At 38.5% G+C, this 16,932-nt stretch overlaps 4 protein-coding genes across 5 annotated transcripts in view; 1 reads left to right on the top strand and 3 right to left on the bottom strand.

Annotated features, from left to right (window-relative positions):
* Positions 1-2,733, bottom strand: part of LOC108143646 — a 45,435-nt gene extending 42,702 nt beyond the window's left edge. The window contains exons 1-2 of one of the 2 annotated variants that reach the window (XM_041710085.1): positions 2,691-2,733; positions 1,411-1,654 (exon numbers count right to left, since the gene is read on the bottom strand). The gene's annotated coding sequence lies outside the window, so the exon portion shown is untranslated. The remainder of the gene's footprint in view (positions 1-1,410; positions 1,655-2,690) is intronic. The other variant, XM_041710086.1, reaches the window with a different exon arrangement.
* LOC108143693 (ribonuclease kappa-B) lies at positions 256-707 on the bottom strand. Its single transcript, XM_017268219.2, has one exon. The coding sequence runs from the start codon at positions 626-628 to the stop codon at positions 311-313; it is 318 nt and encodes a 105-aa protein (XP_017123708.1). The 5' UTR covers positions 629-707; the 3' UTR covers positions 256-310.
* A 2,480-nt stretch (positions 2,734-5,213) lies between the features above and the next one.
* On the top strand, positions 5,214-12,520 carry LOC108143645 (cuticle protein 16.5). Its single transcript, XM_041710091.1, is given in 4 exon segments — positions 5,214-5,273; positions 10,605-10,784; positions 11,455-11,778; positions 12,181-12,520. Coding segments are annotated over 4 exon segments (840 nt in total). The 3' UTR covers positions 12,457-12,520.
* Positions 12,521-12,609: 89 nt separating this feature from the next.
* Positions 12,610-16,437, bottom strand: LOC108143719 (neuronal acetylcholine receptor subunit alpha-4). The gene is made up of 8 exons (XM_017268255.2): positions 16,086-16,437; positions 15,200-15,331; positions 14,978-15,130; positions 14,263-14,450; positions 13,669-14,206; positions 13,425-13,565; positions 12,868-13,034; positions 12,610-12,808 (listed from the first exon to the last, which is right to left on the bottom strand). Exons 1-8 carry the CDS (start codon positions 16,384-16,386, stop codon positions 12,686-12,688), a joined length of 1,743 nt encoding a protein of 580 aa, XP_017123744.1. The 5' UTR covers positions 16,387-16,437; the 3' UTR covers positions 12,610-12,685.
* Positions 16,438-16,932: the final 495 nt, after the last annotated feature.

The following is a 16,932-nucleotide window of genomic DNA, read 5'->3' as shown; positions in this document are numbered from 1 at the left end:
TTTCTGAAAGAGAATTTCACGGAAATTTATGATGCCCGGCAGAGAACACACCTCGGAGAAGGTGTCACGTGCGCTGTCAAAAATCGGTTGGTCGAGACGAATGCATAATAAAGAGTGGACAGCCGGGCAGAGGCAGACACGAAAAGTGGCCAGCAGATAAAGAAGCTAAGGCTAATCGCAGAATGCGGTCAACAAACTGGTTCCGATCTGGCTCAACAAGTGGGTGGACATAGTCGCCGAGTGGGTGCCATGCAATTGGAGCCATGAAAATATACACTTTATTCAGCGAGCAATCGTGGAGAAAAGCAGATCAACGTCGGGGTAACATCGCGCCGCGTTTGTAGATTCGGCGCCTCTTCTTGCGGTCCTGGCGTATGGCGATAATCGAGATGAATATGAATCCCAGATAGACGACGGCGGTGACGAAGCATCGGATGGACACTGTGTGGTAGGCCTCCTCGGCCCTCGTCTTGAAGTCCTCCGGGTCCCTAAAATTAGACGGCAAGGGGAGGTCCTTCAGCAGCATCAGCGACCGGACGAAGAAGAAAATTCCTAGCAGATTCAGCATGATGAAGGCCCAGGAGCTCATGAAGAGGCAAAAAAACGAGCACTTTCGGCCACAAACCATTCTCGATTCTCGATTCGACCCGAACTATGTTCGACAGTGTAGGCAAGTGCTGCTCTGACCGCAACAGGTGCCAAGTTTAAGCCGACTTCGAAAGCGAAACCGAAATCGGAATGTGTCGGACCCGCTATATATATCTACATACGGCTACGTACACGTACAAGTACAACCTTGTGCGATTTCAGCGGCATTAGATCTGAGTGGTCGGATTATAGAGTTCAGGTGCCGGTGCCTCTCGCTTTCGGTGGCTTTGCGGTTGAGTTTATTCAACTCGAATTGGTTCAGTTTCGATCTGAACCATTGATGGACAGCTGAGAGAGCAAGTCTTCGATACCATATATATCTCCGGCAGCTACGGTTGCGGTCAAAATACTACCAAGTCGTAAAGCAAGAAAAACAGTAATATAACATCTAAACCAAACTTAAATTTTTTTATGTTATAGGCATTTATCTGTACTAAAAAAATAGTATAAAAAAATATGTCTAGTTTAAAACTATTACGAGTCTCAGTTGTTAATAATACATATTCTATCATACTTTTAAGTGATATTAATAAAAAAACGAAAAAAGGACATTTATTTTCTGCAATTTGAATGCTATTATTGTAAAATGATTTTCTATTTATATCACTTGTGCACTTTGTTGGTCTGAATGTAGGCCAACGCAAGTAAGAAGCTGATTCATAAAAGGGCAGATTTATATTTAAATTTTTCTCTTAAATCATGCTCAATATATTGTATTTAAATAGCTAACCAAATAATTTAGCAATAATTAGCACAACTTACCGCGAATGCTTTACGTTCTCCAAAAATCCGCAAAGGGGCAAAAAAATCTTGCCGCGGTTGCGAAGAAGCAGAAGAATCCACAATAAAATTTTTACCAGTTTCTTGAAAATCCGTTACAAAACATCAGGTTGTTGTGAAAATTCGTAAGTCGTTTTCGCGGTTGCTAAACTTTTTTTACACTCTGTTGTTTTTTTAACGTTTCTTTTGTTTGTTTATGTCAATTATCGTTAGCTTTTATGGGTTACTAAACAGGACAAATAGGACACAAAATACAGAATTAGGAAAATTATAAAAAAAAAATCTTAATTATTATAAACTTGTATATATTGTTAACCACATGGTGCAACTTGAGACAAAAGGCCCCAACTCTAATTGAGTAAATATGTTTTTGGTAACTTAAGCTGCGGATTTCGTAGAGCCCCCAAAAATGGGGGTCAAGTCCATTAGGCTAAAACCCGATCCCAACGCGAAAGACCTTGACATTAGGGCGTTTGCTCACTGAGCTTGGTAATTACTTAGGTGTCTCGAATTCCCTTTTGCACAAATCAATCAAGCTCTCTTTTTCTTTATTCCTCATACGATTGCAGAGAGGAAAAAGATAAGGAATATTTAATGTTACTTCCACAAAAATGTACTTCCATAATTAAAGCTCATAATATTTAACTAACCAATTAATTTCTCTCTTTAACTAAGAATGACTTTGACTTATCTTGTTTATAGTAAAATTAATTTTGTTTAATTTTCTTAGGAAACTTTTATAATTGACAAAATATTTCTTAAGACTTGCTTTTTTCTCAGAGTGTAGTTTCAGTAACGGTTTAATTGTTGTTATTTGACATATTTGCTTAGCACATTCTTCATTGCAATTGCACACACACTTGTTTCTTTTGTTGTAAGCTCAGTTATCGGAATAATCAGTAAAAATATTTCGATGGAAAAAAAACAGAAAAACAAAAAAAAGAAATGCTGAGCTTTCTGTTTGTGTGTTCGCCTGAACTTGTTAGCGTAAATGTTAAGTAAATAATCTAAAATGAATTTGTTATTTCTGAATGTGTTTTATTTTTGGTAATATTCACTTCTTATTTTTATTTAATTTTATTTTTGATTCGCCTTAAACTTTTCGGGTTTTTTTGTTTGCTTCGCACTTTCAAGCACTTTTTAAAAATTCAAACATAACACTTTTCTGTGAGTGCGGTTTTCCAAAAACCGGTATGTCAATCCAAAAATCACTGAAAATTATGAAAAACTATTAAATAGTATTTTTCGAATTCTTCGTGCACCTTTACTTCGAATTTTCGACTCCGGTCCGACCGCCGCGCTGCGAAAACAAAGATTGAGCGCGAGTTTCGTTGCGATGTGGTTTAAATAGTTGGGGTCTCCCGCTCTCTCCCCAACGCACAGTGGAACGGCTCTCATACGGTAGGCCCCAACTCTTACAGAGAGTTACAGTGAGTCGAATTACTAGATAGAAGCATACTATTTAACTCGTAAAGTGAGTCCCGCATTTCTTAATGTGTAAAAAAAAATAAAAAATATATTTTAAAACGAATTTATATAGATAGATATTTTGAAGAATTTTAAATACTCATATTATTTTGGCTCAACACAAATAATGAAAATCTTTCACTCACATGACTGCTATGATTATTGACTTATTCTATCTTATAAAGAGGATATCGACACAAAGGAAAGTCTACATGGCTTGTGAAGCTTAAAATTGATTTAATACAAAAGAGGAATAAATGTATGTTTTTTACAAAATTAAAATTAAAATTTAAAGCAATTTTAAAAGTATATTAAAGTTATAAGTATTATAATATTTTTGATTTTTTGCGTCTATCTGTTTCACTGTGCAACGCTCTCTGTCCATTGCTCTCTTTCACTCAAAGGCTCTTTCAAGAATAATGGCTCTCTGAGAGCAACAAGTGGGAGCAGTACTCTTTACTTCGCTGGCGAAGTTGTGGGTGTTTAAAAGCCTGGAGAGAGAAAGATTGGGAGAGAGCTTAATGGTCCATTGAGTGAAAGAGAATTAATAGAAAGTAATGGGTTTACAAAACAATCATTATTTTTCTGGTTTAATAAAAAAATAAGAATACAATTTACAAACATTATAAAAAACTGTTGGACTGATTTCTTTGAAAATTTAAGTAATTAATTTTTATATTTTGGTTTGATTTAACAATTTTTATAGTATATAACAGCTTTAAACATGCTTCAAGATGAACAAGAATATTGAAAAATTGTATTCCTTAGTTAAATCATGTACTTAAGTTTTACATATGTAGCATTATACAATCGATGTCTGTGAATTATTAGCTAATTTTTTCATAATTTGGTTATTAACAACGAATTTGCCACAGGATGCTCTGGAATTATAATAGAATTAAAAGCTCGCTTTATTAAATGCAAGCTGGTGCACTTAATAATCAGTCATTGGCCAAGTGCTTTTATCAACTCAGTCGCTCAATTTGTATGTAATGTCGTAGGTAAAAGGGCACGTGAAGGACATCTACTGCCCACGGCAGAAACACCACCCACCTGTTGGGTGGACTTCTGAATGCAGTTCTTTTGGCATTCACATTTCGTTTAAAGGGCAAAGAGCACCTGGAAATGTGTTTTACTCTTATCTCCCAATGCCAGCTACATAAACTTTTCATCATATTCGTGTGGTAATGCACTGAGAATAAAAGTAATAAGATTTAAATTCAAACTTTATATTTAAAAAGAAAATTAAATATGTTGGTAGAAAAAAGAACATATTCCTGATGAATAACAAAACCATAAAACTAAATTCGGAATCAAAAACTCAAATGAATTGTTGAAACCTAGAATAATATCTCAATGATTAGAAACTCTTTAATGTTAATTATGGAATTTTGAGGAACTATTCTATAAGTATTAAAGAATTTGTAAATTTAATATGAGTTTGAAGTGAAAAACCTTAAAAGTACATTCAAAGTTTTTGTTTATTAAATGTATAGCTATTTCTTATTTATAATTTTATTTCTATTTTTTTTATAAGAAATATTGTTATATACTTTAACAGGGTTTTTTTCTTTATTCATATTGTGCTCTTTTGGCAAACACTTTCCTTTGTCTATGCTCTTACGCTATTCAAGGTAGAAATATTCCTTATTAATAACTTTATTATATCTTTATTATAAGCAATATTTTTATTTATTATACCAGTGAATTTTGTGTAGTCCATTCATATTGTGCTCTTTTGGCAAACACTTTCCTTAGTTAACACTCCCACTCGTCGGCTAATTAAAGCCAAACTTTTATGGCAAACTAATCGGGTTATTTAAGCCTTATTAAAATCAGATCTCCGTTCGATTCTGTTCCATTCTGTTTGCTACCGAATTGGCCAAATCCGCTTAATAGATGGCCAAATAGGGCCGGCGATTGATGTGGGATCGAAGAGCACTATCGATTACCCAAAAGGCTAACAAAAGTTTTCGCATCGCGGATTTCCGCTCCCAAGCTACTAGAATTTCCATACTTATCCCTATTCGATCATCAAGTGGCGTCTCAGATCAGAAGAAGGTCATACGATACCGCCGCCAGGATGGGAAAAGGGGGGTAGCCCTGAGTTTACCGATTAGCATGTTAGCGGCGGCTGCTTAAGGTCTATAATTAAGCGACATAAACTTGGGTATTAGGCGCTAAATACACAAAAAAACAAAAAAGTAAACCTCTTGAGTGGGAGAATAACAAAGGATGGGGCGGGAGGGGGGAGGGAGGTGCGCCTCTTCTCGATTTGCATAACTGTTCGTTTGGGCCCAGAAGTCGGGGGATGTGCCATGGGTCTGGGTTTGGGCCTGGTTATGGATATTGGAGTTGGTGTTGGTGTTGGTGTTGGTGTTGGTATTGGTACTGCTATCGGTATTCGACTGCATTCGAAAAACAGACGGACGGCAAATGAAAACGGAGGCAAACATACGCACACACCTGAATTTACCTGGGCACTGCACCTGTCCACATAAGCGACTTCTACGTTGGGCTTTCATTTGCTGCTAAGAAAGAGTAAACAGCGCGCGTCGCTGCTTCTTACCCGAATATACCCTTAATATTACAAAAACGAGGTACTTAAGTTCTCAAAAACAGCTCAGAGTTATTGCCTTACCAAACATTAGCACGACAAAAGAAAATAATAATATATTATATATTACTAAGTGTTTGGTAAATTTGTAGTATATTAAACATTGAAACTTAAATGTGTATATCTCATGCAATTAATATGAAAATTGTGATATAAAATGTGTACCAATTATTACAGTTAATATTATTCTTGCCAATGTTGAGATGAACTAATAGAACATGTATTACAATATTTATAGTAAATGAAGTAAAATTATATAACTAGTAAAATACACAAAAAATACCTGCTAGTTTTGTCTTGTGTGCCCTAAGGGCATTAGAAATTCGACACTGTTCGAAGTTTTACTTTCTTCATTCGTTTTTCTTTCCGTATAACACAAAAGAATTTCCATCAATAATGTCAATAGTGCTGCAACAACAACAACAACAACAACATTGACACTGCACTAGCAACAGCAATAACAACAAAAGCAATGGCAACAACACCACGACACTCCTTTTGGCCCTTGCCTTTGGGTTCTACTTCTTCTGCGGCCAAGACGAATTATGGCCATTAAAGCTGCTTGGGGTTTTAAGTTATTAGGCAACTTGAATTTCAAACTGCACTTGACAAACGCACAAAAAAAAAATGTCCAGTGCGCAGTCAGTCAATCAACGTAGTGTGTAATTAAATAGTTTATAATCTAGGCTTAAAAGTTATTACTTATATTATAATACTTATTGTTTTCATAAAAGTCCTCATCAATCACTCTGAGGGAACTATTTTTCAACACAACAAGTTTAAAATTGGATTTAAGGTCAGTGCTCAGCAAAGTCCATCAAACCACCCATCCCACCCACTCATTCACCTGTTGTGTTATGATGGGAGTAAGCCGATGACCGCCCTTAAACCCCTTTAAATCGTCGACACCCCAAAGCTGGGCTGTGGATTGCTCATACGTCATTAACTTCAGTGACTTTGATCTAAATTTGTTCGAGTCTCTGGGTCTTATATTGATTGGGGTGCAGATTATTCTATGGGTGTGCTGCGGAAATCAATAAACAAAGGAATGGTAGAGTTAATGTGCGAGAGATTTTTAATAAATAAGAAAAGGTTGAAAGAATAGTTTTTAAATGTTTATGCTTATGTTTATTTAAAATGTAAAATAAGTTAATAGGTTTAAAGCTACCAAAAAAAAAAAGAAAGGCATAACAAGAGAGGAACTATAGAACGACGGTGTAGTGAGTTATGTTATATATATCTTAACAAAAAAAAACAAATTTATCTCAGTTTTCCTTCATTGTGCTTTATAATATTTTATCTAATCAATTCCAATTACTTTTCAAATTTCGACATGGTATGCAACAATAATAAAGGAAAAAAATTAAAGTAAAATATAAAAATAAATTTATTTGTGTCTTTTTCTTTACCTAGTAAACACTTAATTTACATTGGGTAGTTGAGTATCGCCATCTGTGGTTGAGTATCGCTAGCTTTAGAAAATGTCTGTCAGATGGCGCCACTAAACCAAGCTTATACCTAAGCTGCAAAAACCCAGAAAGCTACCTTTTAATTAAAGCTTTCAGCCAGCTCAATCTAATTGTTAGTTTTTATATTTTTATACCCTTGCAGAGGATATTATAAATTTCAGTGAGAAGTTTGCAACGCAGTGACGTTTCCAAACCTAAAAAGTATATATATTCGGGATATATAGCCAAGTCCGTCTGTCTGTCTGTCTGTCCGTCTCTCAGTTTTTAAGGTGTTTCACGAATTATTCCCAAAAGATATACTGTTGCAAATAGTATATAAGTATGTATATACATAGCTCTTATAGGTTCCTATCGTGGAACTGTTTTCTTTTTTTTTTTGTTTTGGTTATTGGAGATGAAGCAATGGCTTATTATTTAAGAATATCGCTTTAAATTTGATTAAAGTCGAAATATTGAAAAAAATAAAGACAAAAAGTTAACTTCTTTCCATTCTTTTCTCTATTTCTTTTAAATAATACGCTAAATAATTACGCTTTTAATTTTATTAAAATCGATATCATATAGCTGCCATCGGAACGATCGAATAATTGGGCCGAAAATCATCATAGATTCAATGTCTTTAAGCATAAACGCATGTGATTCGAAATTAAAGAATATTTAATTTCACTTCTTGTTTAGATAATTTGACCAGAACCCATATATAAGGGCCTTAAGCCGTTGTATATAAGTTTCTTTAATTTTATTTAATTGTATAAAAAGCATTCAATAGGTTTTAGGAAAGTGCATCTTTAACGACGACCACAACCACATTCACTCCATCTGCTACCACGGCAATAACCGTTTCACAACCGACCACCTCGATTCAGTCATCCCATAAATAAGCCACTTACCACCAATCCTGTTGACGAAAAACAAACAAGAAGGCGAGAAAACCGTTGGCAATTTACGGAGTGGAAACTGTCATTGGTTCGCTTTAGGTTGGGATTGCCAAATGCAAAACGGTTTCGAGATACATTCCAAAAAAATATAAGGTAAGGTTTTAAACCTTTTACAGTGCAATTAAATCTACATTAAAGGGTAATATTTTCCTTATCTTTTTTTAAATTTTAGTGTGCCCATAAAAGTGAGACATTGTCAGTGAAAAAAAAAATTAAATTAATCCAAAAACTCCAAAACCTGCTCCTGGGCATAGTAAAGACTCCCGGTCACGTCAGATGCGAGGCTCGAAGTCTGTCAGCTCACGAATCCAAATCCACTTCCATGTCCACCACGATTCATTCATTAATTCAGGCAAAGCGTCATAAATGCCACGCGGTTTTCATTTGGCTTTTCTGGCTAGTTGAATTAATTAAGCAGCGTTTTTCCAATCGGCAATGTTTTTCTCGGCCGTTCCGCTTGGCATTTGCAAGTCAAAAGCGTCGGCATTAATTAATTAAGGAATTCAGCGCTTGCGCGCCATTGGGCAATCGTCTCGAATTCTCCTCCATTCAGCGGCTAATGGTTAATTAGGCCCGTCATCCAAAATCCGCGGCACTTTGCACCCATTTTGGAGCGCACACCGCCCCACTGCCAAATGCGGCTATAGACTCGTCTCTCGTTCGATGCCAAAATAAAGAGGGGAACGACGAGTTCCTTAAATCGGCATTTAGTGTGTGGCAATCGGGCATTTGACCTTGCCACCCTTCTGGCCCAATCGATGGCTGGAAAATTGCTTTCCACCTGGCCAAAATGTGGGGCAGTGGCTGGGAAATCTTTTATTTATAAGCACAACGATCTGTCCGCATCGAATTGGACATGGAACACTTGTTTGGCAGTCGCCGACCACTGGCAACAATTGCTGCTATTGACTTAATATTTGCTAATAGATTTCACATAAATCACATTCCACTGCCATGATTTATGCATGGACTCCGATCGCAGGTGACTCTCTGTCTCTGTCTCTCTCTCTCTCTGCCGTCTCATGCCGTCTCTTTCGCCCCAAAAGCCAAACATTTTCGAGATGTTGCTGTGGTGTTTTCGAGGCCTCTTAAGAGGAAACTCCACTGAAGTGCCTGCAAGTTGCATGCGCCGATCCGAGAGGCATTACGAATTATTGCAAATTTCTGTGACTTAACACTTGGAAAGCAAGGGAAGCACAAGAAAATTTGGAATTTCGAGGACATTAAAGATCGAAAGTTTATTTAATAATGTGGTTACACATTATGTTTGTCTGCGTTTTGGACCCTTTATTATAAATGAGTATTCATAGGTCTTACGTTTTAAGTCGATCCTTATCTTAAATATCGGCCTCTTGAAATTTCCAGATTTTTTGCATACAATTTTTTGTATATTTTACTTTGATGAATATTTGTTTAATTAATAATCAATCATTTTGTAATACCCTTTCATTTTGTATTTCTCTAGATTTGCACTCAGGACTATCGCGTTTCTAATAAATTAATAAATTAAATCAAGTAAATTGCTTTTTAATTCTTATAATCTTTTAAATACTAAACTCATATAATTACAATTTTTTAAGATGTTACGTTAATAAAAATTTTGTTTTGGGGTACATTGTCAATACCGATACTAAAATAGTACAGAGTTATTTACATAAACGTTAATAGGTTTTATTAATTGTATGCTTATTTACCATGCGAACAAATTTTCTAGTCAGTGTAAACGACGTCATTAACCTGAGATAAGAATGTTGTAAGTCCAGGGCACATTTTCTTAGATTTGTAGCACTATTAATGTTTTGATGACCCAATGCCATCGCAGCTTGTCATCGCTACGAACCCCCAACCACCCCATGGGGTTAATCATGGCGGCAATAAAAAATCCCACGAGTTGCCAGATGCTCAACCGGCGAATTCAGTCCGAGAAGGGGCAGACCCCCGATCGATCGATCGATCGATCCACCGATCGACCGATCGCTTTGTCGATCGATGGAGAGCTGGCACGGGGGAGCTGGGGCATCATGCCGATCCGATTCCCCGTCCACCCTCAAGTGTCCTCGAGACGAGACGGCGTGGCTGCGGCTGCGGCTGAAATCGCCCATCCAATATGGTCAAATGTGGCACGCAGCGGCATTCGAGGCACGAAAAAGATAAATATGAAGCTCGCCTAGATATTCGGCCCGTTTGGGCTGGCGTTCGCCGATTTGGCAAGCGTCATTATGCAATTTGGGGAGAATTTCCCAGCGACACCGAGAATTCTTTCGAGAATGGCTTCGAGAACAATTAGACGGCATTCTCCGCTGGCTAATTAAGTCGTTAGTGGCAAGGCTGGATGTTTTCGAGAGGTGTGGTGCTGTCCAAAAGTGGCCAGCTAATCAGCGAATTCAATTAGCGCGCGCTTTCCAATTCGAGGCACTGGGGGTGCCCCCAGTGGAAAAGCCGCCTTTCCTGCGACTCCTTAGTCGGCAAGTGGTCTGCCTTCACATCGGAGATCGCAGATCCGAGCTCCTAGCTCCCAGCTCCCAGCTCCAGGTCGTTGCGTCATCAGCGCACGAGAATTGCAGTTTCACCTCAGCCGAGATACTTCACAAATTGGTGCTGCTTGGCCCGCTTTGTTGACTGCTCACTGACTGTTTGTCCGAAGCTCAGATCGAAATCTAGTCAAGATCTGTCCGCTCGTCCAAGTGTCGCCCTGTCCGCCGGTGCGCCGGTCCACCGGTCCGTTCGAGAGTGCGAGTACCAGTGCGAGTGCGTGGTCTGCCGGCGAGGAGTATAAAAGTAACGCAATGCACGCAATCCACTTACAGTTGCAGTTCTCCCTCCAAGCCAAGTGATTCGTAATCCAGCGCAAACATGAAGCTTCTGGTAAGTGAGGGGATGCGAAAGGATCGTCGGGCTACGGATCAGAATAGGACTATATCGCACAATAGGAATTTCCTATTAGATCCTTGCAAACTTTTGCTTGTCCCTATACATTTCAATCTGACATCAGGACAGAGCTAGGACTAGCAGATCAAATCACTAATAATTGAATTAAAACAGTGTTAAAGACACTTTGCTACCAGCAGGATAAAGAGAAGGATAAAAAACAAAAATATGTATATCCTTATAATAATAAATCGGTTCAAATAAATGACATTTTACCGTTACTCCTAAATAACAATTGAGCCTCTCGTCCTTAAATTATAGTTAATCCATTTTCTTTGTAAGTAAGAATGTATATCTCTTAAAGTGTATCTCTGAAATAGTCTGTCCCAAGTAGGTCTCTAAGAGCAAAGGAGCCATTTCACATACCGCTTCTAGATCTTATTTTGGTTTTAATGAGCCTATGCGTAAAGCAATCATTTTTTACATTAGGTACCACCTCACATGCGCCTGGATCCGAGTTCTCCTAGATACTCATTATTTTTTTACTATTAAATAAGTAGCCAGTTTAAGATTGATCTGTTGGCGACATAAATAAATATATAAAATATATCAGTTAAACTTTGCTTTTTTTAGTTAGTTAACGTTCTTGTTCGATTTACTCCACCAGATCCTCACCACTTTGCTGGCTGTGGCACATGCCGCCCCTGGACTTCTCGACTATGGACATTCGGCACCGGACTATAGCTACGCGCATGCTGCTCCAGCCATTACCTACGCGGCTGCAGCGCCAGTGATTAAATCCTACGCTGCTCCTGCCATCACCTATGCGGCACCAGCTCCAGTGATTAAATCCTACGCTGCCCCGGCCATCAGCTACGTCCATGCTGCTCCCGCCATTAGCTACGCTGCACCCACGGTGGTCAAGTCCTACGCAGCTCCAGTGGCTGTCAAGGTGGCTGCCCCGGCCACCAGCTACTCCCACTTCAGCTCGGTAAGATCCCGATCTAATTAAATCAATGCCATTTAAAAGGATGGCTTTCTATATGATAAACAGCCTCACAATTGTAGTCAACCATTCCCTATTGGAATCCAACAATATACTATAGGTATCTTGATATACTAATTTGTAATTGGTGAGAAGTTTAGCCAACACGACACGTACATGCATGTTTCACCAGACAACCAGCTCAGCTTCTGCTACGCTATAGTTCCCAAATGGTTCTAGCTGCGTTTCGGATTCTGATTGGCTCTCTGGTAAAACCTGCAAGTTTAGCAACTTCTCACTACTAATTAGGATTAGTTTAAAATAGGATGTGTTTTTTATAGAGTTTAAAAACTAATTTCGGTTAAAAAATATTATAACAGTGCTAATCTTTTTATTACTTTTCAACAGGTTGTTTCCCATGCCACGCCCATTGTGAAGTCATACGCTGCGCCGGCTATCAGTTATGCTGCAGCTGCTCCGGTTTACAAGTCGTATGCCGCTCCGGCCATCAGCTATGCCCATGCCGCGCCTGCCATCAGCTACTCTGCTCCCACGGTGGTCAAGTCCTACGCGGCCCCGGCCATCAGCTACGCAGCTCCGGCCCTGGTGAAGTCCTACGCCGCTCCTGCATTGTCCTTGGGCGGCTATGGTGGCTACGATGACCACGGCTATGGCTACCACTAAGACAGTAGGCTCCAATACCAAATCACTCCAGGTCGATCCCAAATCGGGGATGGAGTAGATGGAGCACAGACCTGCGAGGAGTCGCAACAGCCGAGGCACGTAACCTTTCGTTTTCCCCCGCACTTTTCCAACCTGTAGTCGAAAAATCTTCACTCTCTGTACACTTCTTATTTATTTAAGAAACCATTAATATTCTCTCAAAGGCAAAATAAAGGAAAAATTCTATTTTTCAAATTCCACTTGTTATGTTAATGATGCCGAAGGTGACGATGACCGCAATGGAACTCAGGTTGTTCAGGATCTTGGCGAGTTGGGGCCAGGGCTTCTCTTGAATTTCACAATAGTCGCTGGACTGCAGAAAACAATAATTATAATAGTATCTCGTAATTCAACATTTCATAAGCCACTCACGTCCGTAAATCTCAACCCTAAAACACATCGCAGGATATTCGAGTTTAACACGGCAACCAAGCAGTCTGGAGCCTTCGTCCTGGGTGGGTACAATTCCAGCCAAATTATACAAATGTGCAAAATGTAGCAATAGCTGCTGGCCATCATTACAATCTTGTACGCCGTCACTGTGGGAAAGTTAATGTTCGATTAATAAATGGAAGACAAACCGTCTTATTGCCGTTTGAGTCAATGTCATTTTAACACTGAGTTAAATTTCGTTTTTGAAAACATTTACTTTCTCAACCGAAAACTATTATCTGGAGAACATTTTTAAGCCAAAGCTTGTCGGTCCGCATTTCTAAATTATTTCGGTAAGAATAGATTCTAAGGACTTGTCGTTCAAAAATTAACTGTTTTGACTGAAAGATTTCAAACGAATTTCTTAGCATTATATAGTGAATTTTTGTTTGTTCAGTACTCTTTTTTTTAGAGGTAGTGAACTATGAATTAATTATATAATTTAACCATGGATTTAACTAGTTTTCCCCAACAATAATGATAAGTTTTTTTCTTACTTAGGGGCGGCACATAGTGTGGCGAGGCGTGGCGTGTCATGTACATAAGACCCCAGGCAGTTATCAGCAGGGTGATGAGGATAAGGGCACTTCTGCGGGTAGAACGCAACACAAACGACATTATCAGGAACATCTGGCAGGCTGAAAGTAAAAAATGATATATATTTTCAAAGAAATTTAATGATCCTATTGTTTAAAAAATAATTTTTATCATAAATTCATATTAAAATTTAAAAATAATTACCAATCAGCGGCAGATAGAAGACGGTCATGTAGAAGCTCCTGTTCCGCTGCAGTGTGGCCTCGATGGCCACATCGCCGGCCACCGTTTGGAGCATGCCTTTGGGGGTATATCGTCTCGCTGAATCGTTGCCCACCGGCACCACGGACATCTCTTTGAATGTCCAGCCGGATGGCGTGTTCACGTGCTCATTGGGCGCAATGGGCTGCTGCTGCTGATCGTAGATTAGCGCCACGTTCCCCTGCCCCTGCCCCTGCTGACTAATCAGGCCCAGCTCGATGTCACAAGTCACACGCTCGTTCGGCCAGTTTCGGGCACTGTCCACACACCAACTGGTCAGCTGCAGGTCGTGGGCATACAGGGTGATGTTTCCGTTGGCGTACACCCTCAGCTCGAAGGATCTGAGGACCTGACCCATAGAGTCTAGCGCACCGTTCAGTGCGTTCATGGTCGGCGTCCATATCCGCAGGTCGGGATGCTCAAAGGACTTCAGATTATCGAATTCGGCGGGCTTCCAGCTAAGTCGAGTGTCCTGCCAGTGCTAAAATAAAAAATTTCTGATTTTATGTTCTTAAGGATTAAGGGTATCTCAGTTACCATCATCATGTGCATGCGGGTCCGGAGCAAGGAATTGGTTTGTTCGTAGGCAATGGACTTCATCTGGAAGTGGAACAGTATGGAGCTGAGATTTGCAGGCAGGCTGGCATTCTCCGCCTGGAAATTGATTTGGTTCAGCAGTTTTTGAGCCACCGTTGGCTTAGGCTTATCCGGATCTATTTCCTTGCCTATAAAACGAAATCTTTTTAACATGGTCTTTGTAAAGCCAATAAATATAAATAAATATTTGACTACTGTTCTGGCAGTCCTGCATGAAAAGTGAAAAAATGTTCAAAAATCGCAAGTTCGATTCCACTTTAAAAATATATACATTTTTTTAGTTAATTACAATAATTTGAATTTAAATAAATCAATATGCGGTATAATTCGGTTCTCGCCGATGGCCACAAATAAAATATGTAAATATGTATTTTTTTAAGATATCTTAAATTTGCTTATTATCAGAATTTACTTATATGAATTAAAATAACATAAAATAAAAATGTATTTATGTGTTCTGGTGTAATGCCTAGGGGACAACAAAAACTTTTAAATAATTTGATACCGTTATAGTGAAAAATTTATATTAACATAATGCCACTTGTTACGTTTCAAAGTTTTCAAGGTGAAAAGCCAAGTATCACACAAAATTTGATACATAATTTTATGCGAATAAGTGCCATTTCGTTTAGATTTTTTTTCTGTGTATCCTCACCATAACCATCGAAGTCGCAATCGTAGAACCACCGCGCTGTGTTGGTGCCAAAGGAGCTGAAACTGATATAGTTGATGGTCAGCGGCGATTCATCGATGAACTGCAGCAGGGGCTCCTCCTTGAAGCCGGGTATGTAAACAAACAGCTCGCCATCTGTGAATTAAACTGCCCGGTGAAGTGGAGTGCAGATAAGAGCCCAAGCCCGGAGGGCAGGAGACTCACTCTGGGTCTGGACAATCTCAATTGGCGTTGGCTCGTACAGAGATACCAAGTTACGATCGTGATTCGTGGCCACACGCCGCAATCCCATGGCGGTACGGATAGCGGAAAACGTATTTCCGCCGGCGCCTATCACTGCAAGCGAAATCAAACAAAAACATTATGCAGGAATGTCACTAAATTTCATTCCATTGAAGGTCGCAGTTTTGGATAAGCCCATTTTATTTCTGTATTACAAGTAGATTGTTTTCCCTTGCATGGTAGATGAGAGTGTGCCAAAGATAGTAACAGAAGTTCAATAGATATAGCAGCTATGTTTAAACTGGTATGAGGAAATGATTTAATTTGAAAACCCGGATAGATAGCCAAGGATAGTTATTAATTCAGATTTACTGTAAATGGAGACACATTTTTTTTTTATTCTATTTTTTAATTTGCTTGGGTTGGTTGAATACTGTTTCTAGCCCTACAGGAAATTGTTTGAGTTTTAACGAAATTTCACGAAAATAAAAAAGAAGTCAAGAAGTTTAGCTCCAGAAAATATTTAGTTTAAAAGGCTGATTTTACTGATTTACTGGTTTTACTAAATTAATCTCATTCTGCACTAAATAATAAAATTATATAAAACCATCTTAAATCAGATTCAGAACAAATATAATCCCTATAAAAATGTATAATGGAACACAAATACGCAGTACCAAAATTAACAAATCCATCCAAGTGCAATATGGCTATCTTTTTCAAAAAAACTAATTACAAAATAAAATATATTTTTTTGTGTTGATAAGTTTCTTCCAGAAAATGTATCTCTATAATAATTTCCGTCCCCAAGCTCTTACAGAAACATCTGAGTGTACTTTAAATTATAAGTAATTCCGATTCCACATACCAATCTCGTAAACGCGATCATTTGGCCGCAGACGATTCGTAACCGAGAGCAGGATGTGGGCATCCATGGAGGTCATAACGTAAAACTTCAAGTGTAACCGCTGACCGGCCTTTATGTTGTTGTTACTCAGGGTGTGGACCATGAAGAAGTTCCGGTATCCGTATCCTATTGGAACCATGTAAGTCTCGCAGGACTCCAACTGGGAGAAGCTCACGTTAAATCTAGTCTGCGACCCTGCTGATTCCGCCCGGTGAATCAGTGCCAGGCACAGAAAGCAGCACCACTTGATAAGGTTGTTCATCGTATCTTCTGTGTTCCTCTTAGCTACGTTCAAATACGACTAAAGCGCGGATCCGACTGAAATTAACTAAAATATGGCAGGGCCATCCATCGATGAATTCGCATTCCACCGATGAAGCAGGGTATTACTTTTTTTTGTTTTGAGAAATGGACAAATTAACTTTAAGCTGCGTTTTTATTTCCAAAAGTGCAGGTTCTTGGATTGATGATTTATTTTTCTTATTACATTTTTTTGCTTGCTTCTAATGTATTTTTTTATAAAAAACTCCAAATTTGTATATTAATATTTACCCTTTAGCATACTTAAAAACAAAGTCTCCAGAATTATTGTATTTTATATTATTTATATTTTATACAACTATTTGTTTATTGAAATATGTTAAGTTTTAAAAAGCTAAAAATTAAAATGCTTTAACTAAAAAAAATGCACCGGTTTAATTTTTTCTCAAGCGTATGTATATTGTATATTAAAAAAGCTATTTCGAAATTTCTCAAACGACTGAAAGCAACATTGGTCCCAACATGGAATTACCGTCCAATATAAGCT

Source organism: Drosophila elegans, unplaced genomic scaffold (assembly GCF_018152505.1).
Source record: "Drosophila elegans isolate 14027-0461.03 unplaced genomic scaffold, ASM1815250v1 contig_758, whole genome shotgun sequence".
NCBI lineage: Eukaryota > Metazoa > Arthropoda > Insecta > Diptera > Drosophilidae > Drosophila > Drosophila elegans.
Note: the sequence above shows the minus strand (reverse complement) of the source record. Positions and strands in the feature narration are given on the sequence as shown.